We start from the raw sequence: 15,251 nt of genomic DNA, 5'->3' as shown, positions 1-15,251 counted from the left end.
AATGATGCTGCATCCACTCTCCCCCCCCCCACTTGAGCCTAGCGTAGCCATGGAAATTCAACAAACAGCGGAAACGTTCGCCCATTGGCCGCCGCAGGGATTACGTCAGCGGCACCCAACAAAGAGTTGCGGCTCCTAGGTGGGTAACTATGGAAACTGGTGAGTGCGAAGCTTGGTTGTCTTGTCAGCAGGTAAGCGAGTGGCTGGTGACGGCTCATAGACGCCAGCTAACCTCAGGTAGTAGTTTCTCATCAAACTGTGGAAATTTTTATATATGATATATATATGTATATATATGCTATTTACCCTGGAGTCGGGTATACAAGGCAGTTTCAAAGCAAACTCGGAAATGTAGTAACAATGAGTAACAATGTAGTAACAACTAACAGACTTCAGGACAGAGGGGGACTGGCGAAGTAGGAAGAGACAAGGCAGATTAAGTTTAGTGTAGGAAAATGTGAAGTAATACATTTTGGTTGGAAAAATATGAACAATATGAGACAATAGCCTAATCTTCAGGTCAGCCCCGCAAAGTTTTCTCTCACCCAAAGATACTATCCATTTTCGGCCGTTTCTTCCAATCCCAGTTGAAGCAGAAAAGGGCAGTGCAGGCACTTCAGGGTAAATCCAGCAGGAGAGTCCGAGGAAGGAGAGGACACACTCCTTTTTTAGAACAGTGGTTGTTGTACTCAAGTAAATTTTCGAAAGTCTGGAGTCTTTTAATGACTGAGTTCGTGAATGAGGGTGAGTGAATGGATGAGTGAGTAAATGGGTAGGTGGGTGAGGAGCTTGGTGGGTAGTCGGGTTGTTTGGGGCAGTGGGGTCTGGTAAGGGAAGAGTAAATCGGGTGGTTAGTAGGGTTTAGTTGGTGCGGTAGTCGGGTCGGGGGGATAGTCAGATGGTGGGGGGTTGTCACTTCTGGTCGGGGTAGTCTTGTCAGATCGGGGGCTATTTGGGTGGTCTGGGGGTAGCCGAGTGGTCAGGGAGGTGATTGGGGTAGTCAGTTGCGGTGCTCAGTCGAGTTATTCTGGCTAACCACCGAGTTAGATCAGGTATTAAACTATCTAAGATTTCCATCCAGGGCTGCACATGCACAAATCTTTGAAGGTGGCAGGACAACTTGAAAAGACTGTTTAAAAAAAAGTGTGGGATCCTTGTCTTCATTAATAAAGGAATAGAGTGCAAAAACAAAGAAGTTATGCTAACTCTTTATAAAACACCAGTCAGGTGTCAACTGGAGTATTGTGATCAATTCTGGGCCCCACACTTTAGGAAGGATGTCAAGGCTTTGGAGAGAGTGCAGAAGAGATTTACTGGAATGCTATAAGAGTTATGGGGTCTCCTATATATGGAGAGACTGGCTAAATTGGGGTTGTTCTCCTTGTAACAGGGATTTAATAGAGGTGTTCAAAATCATGCATGATTTTGATTAACTAATAAGGGAAAACTGTTTCCAGTGGCAGAAAGATCAGTAACTAGTGGAGACAGTTAAGATTGGCAAAAGAACAAGAGGTGACATGAGAAGACATTTTTTGCACATCGAGTTGTTGTGATCTGGAATGCACTGCCTGAAAAGGTGGCAGAAGCAGATTCATTAACATTTAAAAAGGATTTGGAAAAATATTTGAAGGGAAAAAAAATTTACAGGGCTATAGGCTCTACATGTCAGTTCTACCTCTCTACCATCTCTCTCGACCCCTCCCCTGCCTCTGATTAGGCATGTTTTTGGGCATCCAGTACTGAATGAGCAGGAATCTCGTGTGTTCAATGTTGGGAAAACTGAAGCCATTGTTCTCAGCCCCCTTTCAAAATCCATTCCCTAGCCTCTAACTATGTCCTTCTCCCTCACTGCCAAGGCTGAACAATCTGCATGCTGAAATTCTCACTCATGCCTTTGTTACCTCCAGACTCAACTATACCAGTTTTCCCTTGGCCAGCCTCCCACCTTTCATCCACTGTAAATTTGAGTTCATCCAAAACTCTGCTGCTTGCATCCTAACTTGCACCAATTGCTATTCATCTATCACCCTTGTGCTACTTTACATTGGCTCCAGGTTCAGCAATGCCTTAATTTCAAATTTTTCATCCTCATTTTCAAATACCACTGAATTCATCCCTTCCTATTCTGTAAGCTCCAGCCTGACAACCTTCTGAGATCTCCGTGATCATTCTATTCTCACTTTTAGCACATTCCCAATTTTTCATTAATCACTGCGAGCCCAAGCTCTGGAATTCTCTAAACCTCTCTGCTCATTTAACATGCTTATTAAATCATCTCTTTGATCATTTGGTCACCTCTTCTAATATCTTGTTACGCAGCTCAGTGTCAGATTTTGTTTAATAACACTCCTGTGAAGCATCATGGGTAGGGTGACCAGATTTCCAAAAGTAAAACCTGGGATTCTCTGAGGTAATGTTCCCTCACAACCCTTTTCAGCTCCTCAGGTGCAGCACCTTCTCAATTTTTAATCACTATACTACTGGAAATGTGAAGTGGCCATAAATCAATACCTTTTATTTTTATCAAAGTTGATTCCCTGCCAAATCTTGAGGAACCCACACTTTGCAGATGAACAAGCACCTCCCACCTTCCTGTCTTCACCTGAAAGTGCTTTCTGTGCATTATCCGGAAATGTAATGTCGCACTGCAGGGCAAAGCGGCACACAAGCTGTGCTGACTTCGGGGCAAAGTGGCACACAAGCTGTGCTGACTTCGGGGCAAAGTGGCACACAAGCTGTGCTGACTTCAGGGCAAAGTGGCACACAAACTGTGCCAACTGCAGATCTAGGACACATGCACAAACTCAAATTCGTTCTGCTCCTGCAAAATAAATGGGAAAGCTGAAAACTGGGACATTTGAACAATTTTGAGGAAATTGTCGGGACACCAGGACGTTTAATGAAACTCTGGGACTGTCTTGGCAAAACGGGGGCGTCTGGTCACCCTAATTGTGAGATGTTTAACTGTGTTCAAGGTGCTATATAAATATAAGTTCATGTCATTGTTTGCAGATGTTGGTGCATTGGTACCAGTAAATGGTATAATGTATTCCCTGTGCAAGACAACTTACCTGGTCTGATTCTGTTGGTCCTCTTCTTCAAATATAAGAGACAAGAAACATATTGGTGCAAATAATGATGAGTGCCAAAAAAAAACAATTTGAACAAAGCGAGATGCAAATCTAAAAGGTGGTTTAAAAAAATGCATAATGGCCACAAACTGTTGAATGAATCATCTTGCTGGGTTCTCTAATCTTGCAAATTATCCAGCTCAGTATCTAGGTAGCACATAAATTATTTATATAACAACAGGTAGAGGTGCAGGGAGGGGGAGAGAGATGGTACATGCCCATCTCAGTGATGCAGTTTGATGCTTGCAAAATGATATAGGTGTAATTACATCATTTTCATGCTATTATAATAATATGAAGCTTCCATCTGTTCCAGGTATGTGCCTGCCCCAGTTCACCAAATATATGCATCATGTATATAGGGTTGGAGATCTGGCCTTTATTCATGCCATTATATCCCTTGAATTGGTGCAATTAGTGAAATGGAAACACTGCTGATCTGAAAATGACCCATCGTGTTGTTGGAATGTTTAAACACGTGCATTCATGGTTTAAAAAATGTTTTTTATTCATCTGCACTTGTTTACAGTAATGTGCATTTCATTCATAGAATGTTACACAGATGTGAAATTTTATTGAGCCTGCAAGGAGGAAAGTAGCAGCTAGTGCCTATAGGTTCTTGCCATCCTAGAGGCATTTCCTTTTGAAATTTTAATAATCCTCGGCAGCTTTTCTGCTTGAGAACTTCTTACTTAGTGCTAGGTTAGAGCACGATTCACAAGCGTGTGTAAAAGATCTACATTGCTGTTTTGTGTATATGCTATAGGGGTACAGCAGACTGAGGAAGTCTGTCACTTTCACGGACAGGTGTCTAAATTCATATTCAGAACAGTATACAAATTGAACACCACAAATATTACCATCTAGTCAGTTTTTAAATACTGTTGGAAGGAAGGTTTCTAAACTGCTGTTGGATTAGAAAGACTAGAATAAAGGAGGAAGAAAAAAATTGCACATTTGAAAAGTCATATTTGGATTCAGCATTAAGGCCTAGGTTAGGGTGGGTTTTCCTTGGAGGCGGGGTGTGTAGGAATAGTGACCACAGGTATGCTCACACCCAGAAGAAAATAGAACAAAAAGTTACAATGTTCACAATTTTTCCCCAGGGATCTCTCTCCCCAGATGTCTGTTGAATGGTTGACTTGGCAACTCATTTTATGCCATGGAATTTCTGTAGTCATTCCCAGTTATCCTGTTAACAGTCTTCAACACTTTTCAAAGTGGTTGCTGAGGGAGCCATCTGCTCACTCATAAAAATAATTGATAATTAGTTGGAATAATAGGAGTACACAGATGACCAGCCAGTAGTGGGGGTTCAGGAGCCTGGTCCGTGATATGTGCTGTTTGTGACAGGCTTGCTGCTTCAGCACAGCGAGGTTCCTGAAAATAAGCATAATTCAAGTTTTTATTACAAAGTCCATTTATTTAGATCAAACAAGTTGATTGTTTGGTAGCCCAACTGTTCAATTAGAATTGCGAGTAGGTTCAGACCTGGCCTGAATTTCCAGCTGTCGCCAGAACTGGTTTTACTGAGGCAGGGTTAATTAATTGTCTCATTACAAAAGATCTACTGCAAAGAAGTGACCATAATACAATTGAATTCCATGAAAGCAACATAATCCAGTCCCAAACAAAATTTGTAAACTTAAATAAAGTCAATTATGTAGGTATGAGGGAAGAGCTGACTAAGGTTGACTGGGTAAGTGAATTCAAAGATATGGCTATAAATAAACAATGGAGAAATATTTAAAGACACAATGTCCAACAAAAATAAATTCCATGAATAAACAAAAACACAGCAAAAAAGATCGACCTGTGCCTTACTGAGGAAGTTAAAGACAGTATTAAATTAAAAGAAGAAGCTTATAATGGTGCAAAGATTAATAGTAAACCTGAAGATTGGGGGTGCTTTAGATTTCAGCAAAGAGCCACCAAAAAGTTTATAAAAAGGGAAAAAATGGAATGAGAGTAAACTAGCCATGAATATAAGAACATATTGTAAGAACTTTTACAAGTATGTAAAAAGGAGAGTAGCTAAAATAAATGTTGGTCCCTTAAGAGGCAGAGACAGGAGAAATCATCAGGGGTAATGAGGAAATTGCAGAGACATTCAACAAATATTTTGTGTCTGTCTTCACAGGAGAAAATACAAATTACATACCAGAAATAGAGGGTAAACTAGGGGCTAACACGAGTGAGGAACTTAAGGCAATTAATATCAGCAGAGAAATAGTATTAGAGAAACTTAAGGGACTAAATTCTTACAAATCTCTAGGACCTGATGGCCTGCATCCTAGGATTCTAAAAGAGGTAGCTGCAGAGATAGTGGATGTGCTGGATATGACTTTTCAAAATTCCCTCGATTCTGGAACAGTCCCAGTGAATAATTAACAAGTGTAATATTGCTATTCAAGGAAGGAGGGAGAGAGAAAACAGAGAAACCTGACATCAGTCGTCAGGAAAATGCTGGAATCTCTTTTATTAAGGGAGCCTTAGCAATATACTTAGAAAATCATAGCATGATCAGACAGGGTCAACATAGTTTTACAAAAGGGAGATAGTGTTTGACAAATTTATTAGGCTGAATTTTCCCCCCCGAAGTTGATAGGCGGACGCGCTTCCGATCCGTGCCCCCGATCGGAGGCGCGGCGCCATTTTACGTGGACGGGCCATGAAAGAGCGCATTCATCTCCCTGAGGCTAATTACTGCCTCAGGGAGATCGCCACTACTTTCAAAAATATTAAAAATAGAAAAAAAAAATTTACCTTACATGTCCCCTTATGTGACAATGTCACATGAGTTGGGACATGTTCATAATTTCCAAAAAAACTTTATTAAAATTTTTAAAACCCTACATGAAACCTCATCCCGCCCATGGATGAGGTTTCATGTTTTTTCTACTTCTCGCCGGGGCTCCTGGCGTGCCCACCAACCTTTAGGTTGGATGGGCAGGTCCACTAATTACTTTGATTGTTCTGTCAATGGCCTCAATTGGCCATTGACAGGTCAGCGGGTGCGCAGCAGATTTTGCTGCGCCCCCGCCTTCCTGAAAATTTAAATGGGGCGCGGTGACGTTGGGAGTCCCGCCCGACGTCACCGCGTGTCATTTTACGTGTTGGCGAGCAGGCCCCGCCCCTGCTCGCCAACGGTAAAATCCAGCCCATTAAGAATTTTTTGATGATGTAACGACTATAGTAGATAAAAGGGAACCAGTAAATATAGTACACTTGGATTTCCAAAAGGCATGCCATTAGGTGCCAGACAAAAGGTGAATTGGCTCATGGAGTTGGGAGTAATATATTGGGCATGGGTACAGGGTTGGTTAATGGACAGGAAGCAAAGAGGAGGGATAAACGGGGCATTTTCAAGTAAGCGTTCAAGGAATCAGTACTCGGACCTTAGCTATTTACAATCTATATTAATGATTTAGATGAAGAGACAGAGAGTAATGTATCCAGGTTTGGTAACGGTATGAAGTTAGGTGGGAATATTAGCTGTGCAGAGGGCACAATGAGGCTGCAAAGAGATACAAATTAAATGAGTGGGCAACAAGATGGCAAATGGAATATAATGTGGGAAGTGTGGGGTTATTTACTTTATTTGTAAGAATAGAAAAGCAGAATATTTTTAAGACATGAAACTTGTGAATATTGATGTTCAGAGGGACTTGACTGTACTCGTACATGGAAGATACTGCTGATAGCAATCCAGGAGAAATGAAGTAGGAAACTGCAGTGATGCTTTGAATGACTTCTACCTTATTATTTTCTTGTCTGGCAACTAGTTGAAAAGGTTTTCAAAACTTACCCAATTAGACTTTTGTTACAATAGCTTGACAACTGCAACAAGTTTATACTTTGAGTGTCATCTTTTACCCTTTCCTGTGAAAAGTGGATTTTCACATAGAAATGAACAGGTTCTCAAATATCTGCTGGTACCTAAAGGCTTTATTGTATATCTGAGTACTGAGAAGTCAGATCTTTGAGGAACTAGATCTTGAGGTTTAGTTTATTATTATATTTCAGGATTGTTTAAAGAATGGTATGGACATATATGGAGTTGTAATATAAATTGCTGACTCAGTATTTGCTGAAGGAATTTTGGTGAAAGTGCCCATGTTTAAAGGATGGGACTTCTCACTTCATTGCTTTGAGATTTTTATTCCTCCATAGCTCAAGCTAAGGCTGTGTCAGAGGGACAGGCTGAAGCTGCCTGTGCATTCCATTTACGTTAGTCTGCAAGTGTTCTGAAAGATTTGTGAACCGCGACTACATTCTCAGATCCATGGAGTAGAAACATTGCCAAATAGAGCTGCTCACACCTGTTCAGTTCATGGGATGTGAGTGTCACTGGCTAGGCGAGCATTTATTGCCCATCCCTAATTGCTCTTGAGTAGGTGCTGGTGAGCTGCCTTCTTGAACTGCTGCAGTCCATGTGGTGTAGGTAGTTGACAGAAAGGCTGCTCAGTACAATAACATTTGGAAACTGTAATCAAACTTTCAGCTAATACTGAGCCATACAGTACCAGACAGGGGTAAGATGTTCCTTTTTATTCATTGTATAGGAATACATAGTGTTAAAGGATGCCACTAACTGCCTGCATTTTTACCTGTGAATTTCCTGCTGCGTCCTCTGTATGGACTGGATGGCCGTGTGAATATCTGTTAGCTCACTTGTTCCCTTTTTGCACCCAGGACACAGCAACCCTGAAAGAAATGACACATCAGCTCCAAGCCATCGATAAAACACTTGGTTGATGTTAAGCCTCTTTGTTTTATTTTATCACCCATTCAAAGCTTATTAAATCACTCTACTCCTGGTTCCTCCCTTTCTCCAATTTTCTCTTCTGGTCTCCTTAAGGCACTTTCTTACTGGGTTACAGTTTCACAGATGCCAGCAGCCCTCCAGTTCAATGCCCAACTGCCCATTCTTCATACCTCAGCATAGACAATAAAAGTCAGTGGTCTGTTCAACTGCAGAGGGAATCACAACCAAGCTTGATCCTATCTACACCTGGTGTTCCCATATACACAATCTCTAGCAGGAGTCACTGAATTGCAGTCAGGATTGTGAACTCTGAAAATCCAGCACAGAATGGGAACTCAACCAGGGACCTATGGGCCTGAATATTGCCGTTGGTGTGTGGGGGCAGGCCCGACACGCTGATGTGCAAAATGACATGCAATGATGTCGGGCGTGCATCCCAAAATTTTCATGCGTCATTTAGATCTTTTCTTTGGCGGGTGCGCACCGAAGGCGGCTGCGCGCCCGCCGAACTGTCAACGGCCTATTAAGGCCATTGAAAAGCCAATTAAAGTTGTTACCAATGCTGTCGGCCAACCTTACGAAGAACCCAAGCGGCCTTCGCGTTTTTCAGGAAACCTCATCCACAGGTGGGATGAGGTTTCCTGAAGGTTTAATAAAATAATTAAATACATTTTGCTAACTGTACAAATATGTCCCAGCTCATGTGACACTGTCACATGAGGGGACATGTTCGAATAATTTTTCAGATCCTTTATTGAAGATTTCTGTTACTAAATTAATCTCCCTGAGGCAGCTCCATGCCTCAGGGAGATTTCTGCGCGCGAAAGAGCGCAGGCCCCGACTTTCCCTCCATCCCCGCCCACACAGGTAGCGCTGAGCGCTACCGGCCATGCGTCACGCTGGGTGGGCCTTAATTGGCCCACCCACATAAAATGGCGGTGCACAGCCGATCGCGGGTGGCGATCAGCTCCGCGCCCACCCGCTCCCGCCCGGCCTGCCCGACACAGGTAAGTTTCTGGCCATGGACTTTATACCATTGTAACACTGGGCTATGCCTTTACCTGAGGTACAGGAGAATAGGTTGAGTGTTCAGCAGGTACAATTGGACTGAGTGTCCGTCCATTGGTTGGTGGCAGCATCTTATGTTATCTACCACAATCATCATCACGCATCTAGTGATCGTGCTAGAGGGACGAACATTTCAGTTCTGCTTCTAAATATGGTGCTGCTGGCAGCCTTACAGTGTAAATATAGCTTCTCCTTAAGTATATATCTATCTATCGACCATCAATCCCATGCTGAACCAGATACCAATTGGTTCTTTTTTAGCGGTGTGAATTAACTAGCAGGAGGATGAACCTCTAACAGTTCCCCTCTATATTACATGGAAACATCTCATAATTTGTTTATTTTGTTAAAGGATAGGGAGGGATTTGTTCTTGACTGAATGCCAGATGTTTAATTCTAGTCTCCACTTGTATTGAAATGATGAGAGTCGGGGTGGGTCTTGTACAAAGACTCGCCAGTGTAGAGCTAATTCGTGTCTCACACAAGCGTGTATGTGGAAACCTGTTTTAAAATATTTCTTCTTCAGTGAGGAGCCATTAGATTTTGCTAAAATGCAACAAGGACCAGCTCCAACTATAACTAATGCTGTTATGAGATTGGGATTGGCACTAACAGGAGTCTGCGATGAATTTTCTAATTTTGATATCTAACAGGCCTAGACCAGATCTTTTTAACTGTATAAATATAATGCATAATTCAGGACCACTGCCAGGTTCTGCAACCTGTATCAACTCCGTCTAGTTTTGTTTTTTTGGAAAGGATGCCCCTCGCGCTATGGCTCCAACCCAAATGAGTCTTCCATACTGCACTGATGTATTCAACTGTCTGGTAGCAGAGTGATCAAGAAATTCATTGTAACACTATGAATGAGTATCCTGACACTGGGAAACGCATTCAAGATTGAGAAACAGAATCTGATACTATTCCCTACCCAACTGAAAAAGGAGACAAAAAGGTCATGGGTTTACACAGGCTGATCACAGCCAAAATGTATTAGGAATTAGGCCAGGGATCAGGCCATATAGTATTTTTTTTGCCAAATTCATTGCTATTTGTCTCCTAGAGATCAAGCTGAAGGCTAGAAGTAATTGTGATAATCTGAGATTACAACTGCATGGATATCAAACTTGTTTCATTTTAAAATTTCTCTCCCTCTCCCCACCCCCCCTAGCTTTATCTGAAGGTGCTGGCCCTTTCTGCATAAGTTTTGGTGGACATTGGGAGTCCCAAAGACCTTACCTGACTGCCCAGTCTTTGTATGCGAGCCTAGACAAATTGAGATAGAATTTCTACAGCAGTGCACCTGATCTCCCACTTTAGCAATGACAGCCGATTGACAGAAACCCTAGAGAAATAGTGTAAAGAGTCGTTTAGACCATTTGTCCAGGATTTCCACTGATCTTCCTGCTGAAACTATGATGGGAGATGTGGAGAACCCCTGAGGAAATTTTAATCTAGTGAAAACAGGCTGTTTAGTTATGGGGGCCATCACAACTCAGCCTGATCTTGCCCTCACCCAGAGTGCAGATATGCATTTTCCATGGGTTGGGTGTGGTTCCACCGGGTAGCGATCAGGACTAGGAATCCTGGCTGACATTTCCTTTCCATAAATGAAGCCCAACTGTATCTTCTCAATTCCTGCCATGCTGACGTCAACTAACTTATCACAGAATAAATCTGGGATTTTTCTGGTGTGCATGGCTCAGTTGCACAATGGATGATATGTTTACCCACTGACACCCTCAGTCTATTTTTATATATTTCCTTAAATATTTGGGAAGGTTTCTCTTGCAGGTAGATCATCATAGACTTGGGATGATGGCAAGTCTCACCACCAGGAGGGGCCTAAACCTGGTGTAAATGATCTGTACTTGGCTCAGTTAGTGGAAATTCCAGGCTAATTACGTTATACAGGTCCTATGCTATTAGAAGACAATGCTACGATATGAAGAGCTCATTTTGAGTTTTCAGGGAAACCGAGCACCCACCCTCATCGGATGAGTCGTCTTGCACCGGTTCTGGTGTCGAACAACTGCTCTCTGTGTTCTGTGATCTATTTGGTGCCGGGTGATCACTGGGTTTGCATCCAATACATCCCTGAACTGAGACCTAATAACAGAAAGCACTTGTCAGCAATGCAAACAACTACAATTCAATATGCAGGAAAGAAAGGGTGTCCTAACTCATAGCTACTCCAACACAATACTCTTAATATAAATGTTGTAATTGCATCCATATATAGTGCAAGCATTAAGAATAAAATGTCAACTTATTAGCAAGATGAGACATTGAAATAATTTAAAGATAAACACAATGTACACATTGTATGATATGTTCTACAGGATAACAGGTAATCAAGTCAACAAAAGTAAGTCAAATATTGTGATTTGATGGGACCAAATCAACTTTAAGATTCAGTTTTCTGATTGGCTGAAAGATGGCCACTGAGAACTGATTTTCAGCTGACCAGGAACTAAAATCAAAAGATGTGTTTTCCAACTGAGTAGAGGGAAGTGAAGGTACAGGAGAAAGACTAAGGTTTAAAACATAGATAAAAATTCTGGTTTAAATACAAACTCTCAGATAAGGAAAAATAATGCAGAAGTTAAAATACAGCAATATGAGGGAAGAATGAATTACAAAAAACAGACAACAAACAGCACAAGGAAAGTTTTTTTTAGTTTATTTTGCCAAGTACTACATTAATTTGTTTCGGTAATATAATTCCTCGGGATTTCAACTACAATTATTCATGTAATATTAGTCTAACATGCAGTAATTATTTTTGTGTCACTCTCTAATCTTGGTGTTCCATTCTTTCTCAAGGAGTACTGGGGAGGTTGGAGTACTCAAGCAGAGACTAGGAGAACTGTAGCATTGTGGGATCTCTGAGTAATGAAGGAGGCTATTGGGGACACTATAAGTTGTCTAAATGGGACTACTGGACATGGAAGTGCTGGGAGTAGGTGCACAGGAAGGAAATTATGTTGTAGGAGCACCAAGGGAAAATGGTGACTGAATGTACTGAAGAGGTAATGTGAATTTGAAGTGCTGGCTATGGGGTCTATACTCAGCCCAGGGCATTAGTTTAGACACAGATATTGAGTACTAACCTACACCCAACAGGCCCAGAAACAAATCACTTAAGAGGGGATATGAGAAAGTGAGGTTGATTCTTACATTCATTTGTTCAGCTCTTGTTGGGCCCAATGACCTTTCCTGTTCCTAAAAAAAAAAATCAGTGCTCGTCTGCTTTTAGCCCAAGGATTATTAAAACTAACAAAAGTGGAAGAGCAGAGATGCTTAGGAGTTCAGGTACACAAATGAAAGGACAAGTTGTTAAAGTTGTAAAAGTTTCATGAATAAAACAAAAGCAAAATGGTAATGTAAATGGTAATGTGTGTACAAATCATAGGTTACACAGCAGGCACAATGTTCTGTCCTGTTTTGGAAGGATATCAAAACCATGGAAAGGCTGTAGAAGTGATGTACTAAAATGATACCAAGGATGAGAACCTTTCATTTAGGAAAGGCTAGAGAAACTGGAGCTATTAGATAGCACCTTCCAAACCCACAATCACTACCATCTAGAAGGATAAGGGCAGCAGATAGGTGGGAACATCACAACCTGGAAGTTCCCCTCCAAGTCACTCACCATCATGACTTGGAAACATACCGCCGTTCCTTCGCTGTCGCTGGGTCAAAATCCTGGAACTCCCTTCCTAATAGCACTGTGGGACTGCAGTGGTTCAAGAAAGCAGCTCACCATCACCTTCTCAAGGGCAATTAGGGATAGGCAATAAATGCTGGCCCAACTAGCAAAGCCCACATCCCGTGAATGATTAATAAGAATTTTTTTTTAAAATCACTAGAATAGAGAAGGCTAAGAGAAGATCTAAAAGAAGTGTTCAAAATTGTGTGGGAAATCAGGAAAAGCTATTTCAACTGGTCAGGGAGTGGGTAACCAGAGAGTATAAATTTAAGATAATTACCAAAAGAATAAAGGGAAATGTAGGCTTGTCTTTTCACAGTGATTTGTTAAGACATTGTTAAGACAGAAACAGTGATGGAAGCAGAAAATAGCAATGTTGAAAAGGGAAATGATATTAACTGGATAGTTTTTTCAGATTTTTATTTTATTCGTTCTAGGTCAGCATTTATTGCCCTTGTTCAGAGGCATTTTAAGACTCAGCCATATTGCTGTGGAGACACATGTAGGCCAGGTAAGGATAGCAGATTTAATTCCCTAAAGGACATTAGTGATGGATTTTTACAACAATTGATAATGGTTTCATGGTCATCATCAGACTTTTTAATTCCAGATTTTTATTGAATTCAAATTTCACCATCTGTTGTGGTGGGATTAGAACCCAGGTCCCCACAGCATTACCCTGGGTCTCTGGAATACTAGTCCAGTGACAATGCCACTCTGCCACCATCTCCCTGGCATGGGATGAATGGCTTCCTTCCTGCGTTGTACAATTCTATATTCAGTAATTGAATTTGATCATGACCTGCTGTCTTATTTGGCTGTTGGTGACGATATCCATTGGCTTTGTTGTTGGAAATTTGTGTTGGACATTTGTCTGAATGATTCCATCCTTCTCAAATTGAATGATGTCATTTGTTGAATCCCAGGGACTGGTACTAGAAGGAGAAAAAAGGCAGAAAGCATCATATATTGGGCATAAATATCTCAGGGGTTTTGCGAAAGATTTCCATAAGGATTAATGTACATCCACAGGGAAGGACCTATATTAGGCTAAAATGGAGATTAGCACTTATGAAATGTGATGGCCAAGATCTATTATCAGATATTGACTCCCTCAGTCAAGATAAAAATCAGGGAAAATTACTGGGAATTGTATTTGATTTTCATATCTTCATTTTCCTTCCTTGGAGAATAGTGTAAAGTACTGGAAGAATTCACAGGGTGAACAGTCTGACAGGCCACGGCATAAACGCTGTTGCCATGACCATAACCATCTTTATACCAGCCAATAAAGCTATAAGGTGGGAGGATTTTACAGGCTCTCACAATCCATATGTGAGGGAGGGCCACCAACATGCATCAGATGCAGTATCCTTCTGGATGTCAACCCAGAATTCAGAACTCCAGCTCCAGTCTCCGCTTGCTAGGACTGTCTGGGGTGGGTTCAAATCCTGCTCCTTCTAGTTCGAGGCAGGAATGTTACAACTAAGCCAAAGGCCCTCTGCTTACTTGAAGTAAAAGTTGACATTTCCAACAAGTAGGGTTTGTAGACTGCCATTGGTGAACACTAAATATAGAACAAATATCAAGATAGACCAAAACTTAAGGCTGAAGTCCGATACAGTCTACAACATTGTCATAAAACTATTAATGTATATAATATTATAGGAAAATATTTTTCTTTTAAAATAGAGGTTTAGTCTGTGGGGGTGTGTCTTAATTGGATTGAAGCCAGCTAGTCTGGGTGCTTTGATGTGTACTAGTTTTGAGATGTAAGAGAGGTAGAGTGCATTTGCATTTTTTGAATACAGCATTCAAGAAGTGGGGTGAAATCTGGCACCTAGCTAGCAGAGACCAAGCAATATATTTATATTACTAATAAAATTGGTACTATGAAAGGGGTTTTATTGTTAAAAGATGTGGTGCTCAAAGAGGCTAGTGATACAATGAGAATTTACATTCAATGAGATGTGCTGGATATAACCAATGGCAGTTTTGTGTGTGCAGTGGAGAGGCAATGTAAGATCAAAGCAGCTATAAGCCTCCAACTGTCTCCACAGGAACCAAAGTGAAAGGAACCTCATTTTGAATTCGTAGGTGAAAATGCTTTGCCTGGTGTCCGGTTAAGTCTATGGGTTGCTGTTGCCTTAATGGAGATTAGTTTGGGAATTTGTTAAAAGTTATGATAGGAGTAATTTGTAGCCATGTATATGTGTTTAATGTGTTGTAACTTAATAAAATGTTTCATTTAGTTTAATATAAAACCTCTTAAATTGGTGGTCTGATTCTTGAATTTAGAGTTGCATCTCAAACATACCGCTTAAAATATAGGTTATGACAGTTGTTTAAAGTTTCCCCCTGGAATTTTTAAATAACTCAGCTTTACCATTAGCTAGGTCGTAACAAATATGACTCAAGGATTTTAACTGTAATAACTTGCTATGCAAATTCTATTCACCAAAGAGCCTGAACACAATTAGACTGATGAGATCTTTGCTCAAAATGGTTGTGAACTCAGGTTGTAGCATCAACACCAAGACCTTCCCAATTCCACATCAGCCTACGGGAAACC

The 15,251-nt window shown here is 41.1% G+C and overlaps 1 protein-coding gene across 6 annotated transcripts in view; it reads right to left on the bottom strand.

Moving 5' to 3' along the window:
• Positions 1-3,621: 3,621 nt before the first annotated feature.
• The window catches only part of LOC144684763 (oxysterol-binding protein-related protein 8-like), a 222,066-nt gene continuing 210,436 nt past the window's right edge, over positions 3,622-15,251 (bottom strand). For all 6 annotated transcript variants that reach the window (XM_078548957.1, XM_078548960.1, XM_078548956.1 and 3 more), the window contains 4 exons: positions 13,482-13,614; positions 10,956-11,076; positions 7,742-7,838; positions 3,622-4,511 (listed from right to left, as the gene is read on the bottom strand). In XM_078548957.1, coding sequence (XP_078405083.1) covers positions 4,376-4,511; positions 7,742-7,838; positions 10,956-11,076; positions 13,482-13,614 — 487 coding nt within the window. In that variant the 3' untranslated portion in view covers positions 3,622-4,375. The remainder of the gene's footprint in view (positions 4,512-7,741; positions 7,839-10,955; positions 11,077-13,481; positions 13,615-15,251) is intronic.

Source organism: Cetorhinus maximus, chromosome 9 (genome assembly GCF_964194155.1).
Source record: "Cetorhinus maximus chromosome 9, sCetMax3.hap1.1, whole genome shotgun sequence".
NCBI lineage: Eukaryota > Metazoa > Chordata > Chondrichthyes > Lamniformes > Cetorhinidae > Cetorhinus > Cetorhinus maximus.
The sequence above is the reverse complement of the archived record's forward strand: the minus strand, read 5'-3'. Positions and strand labels throughout refer to the sequence as shown.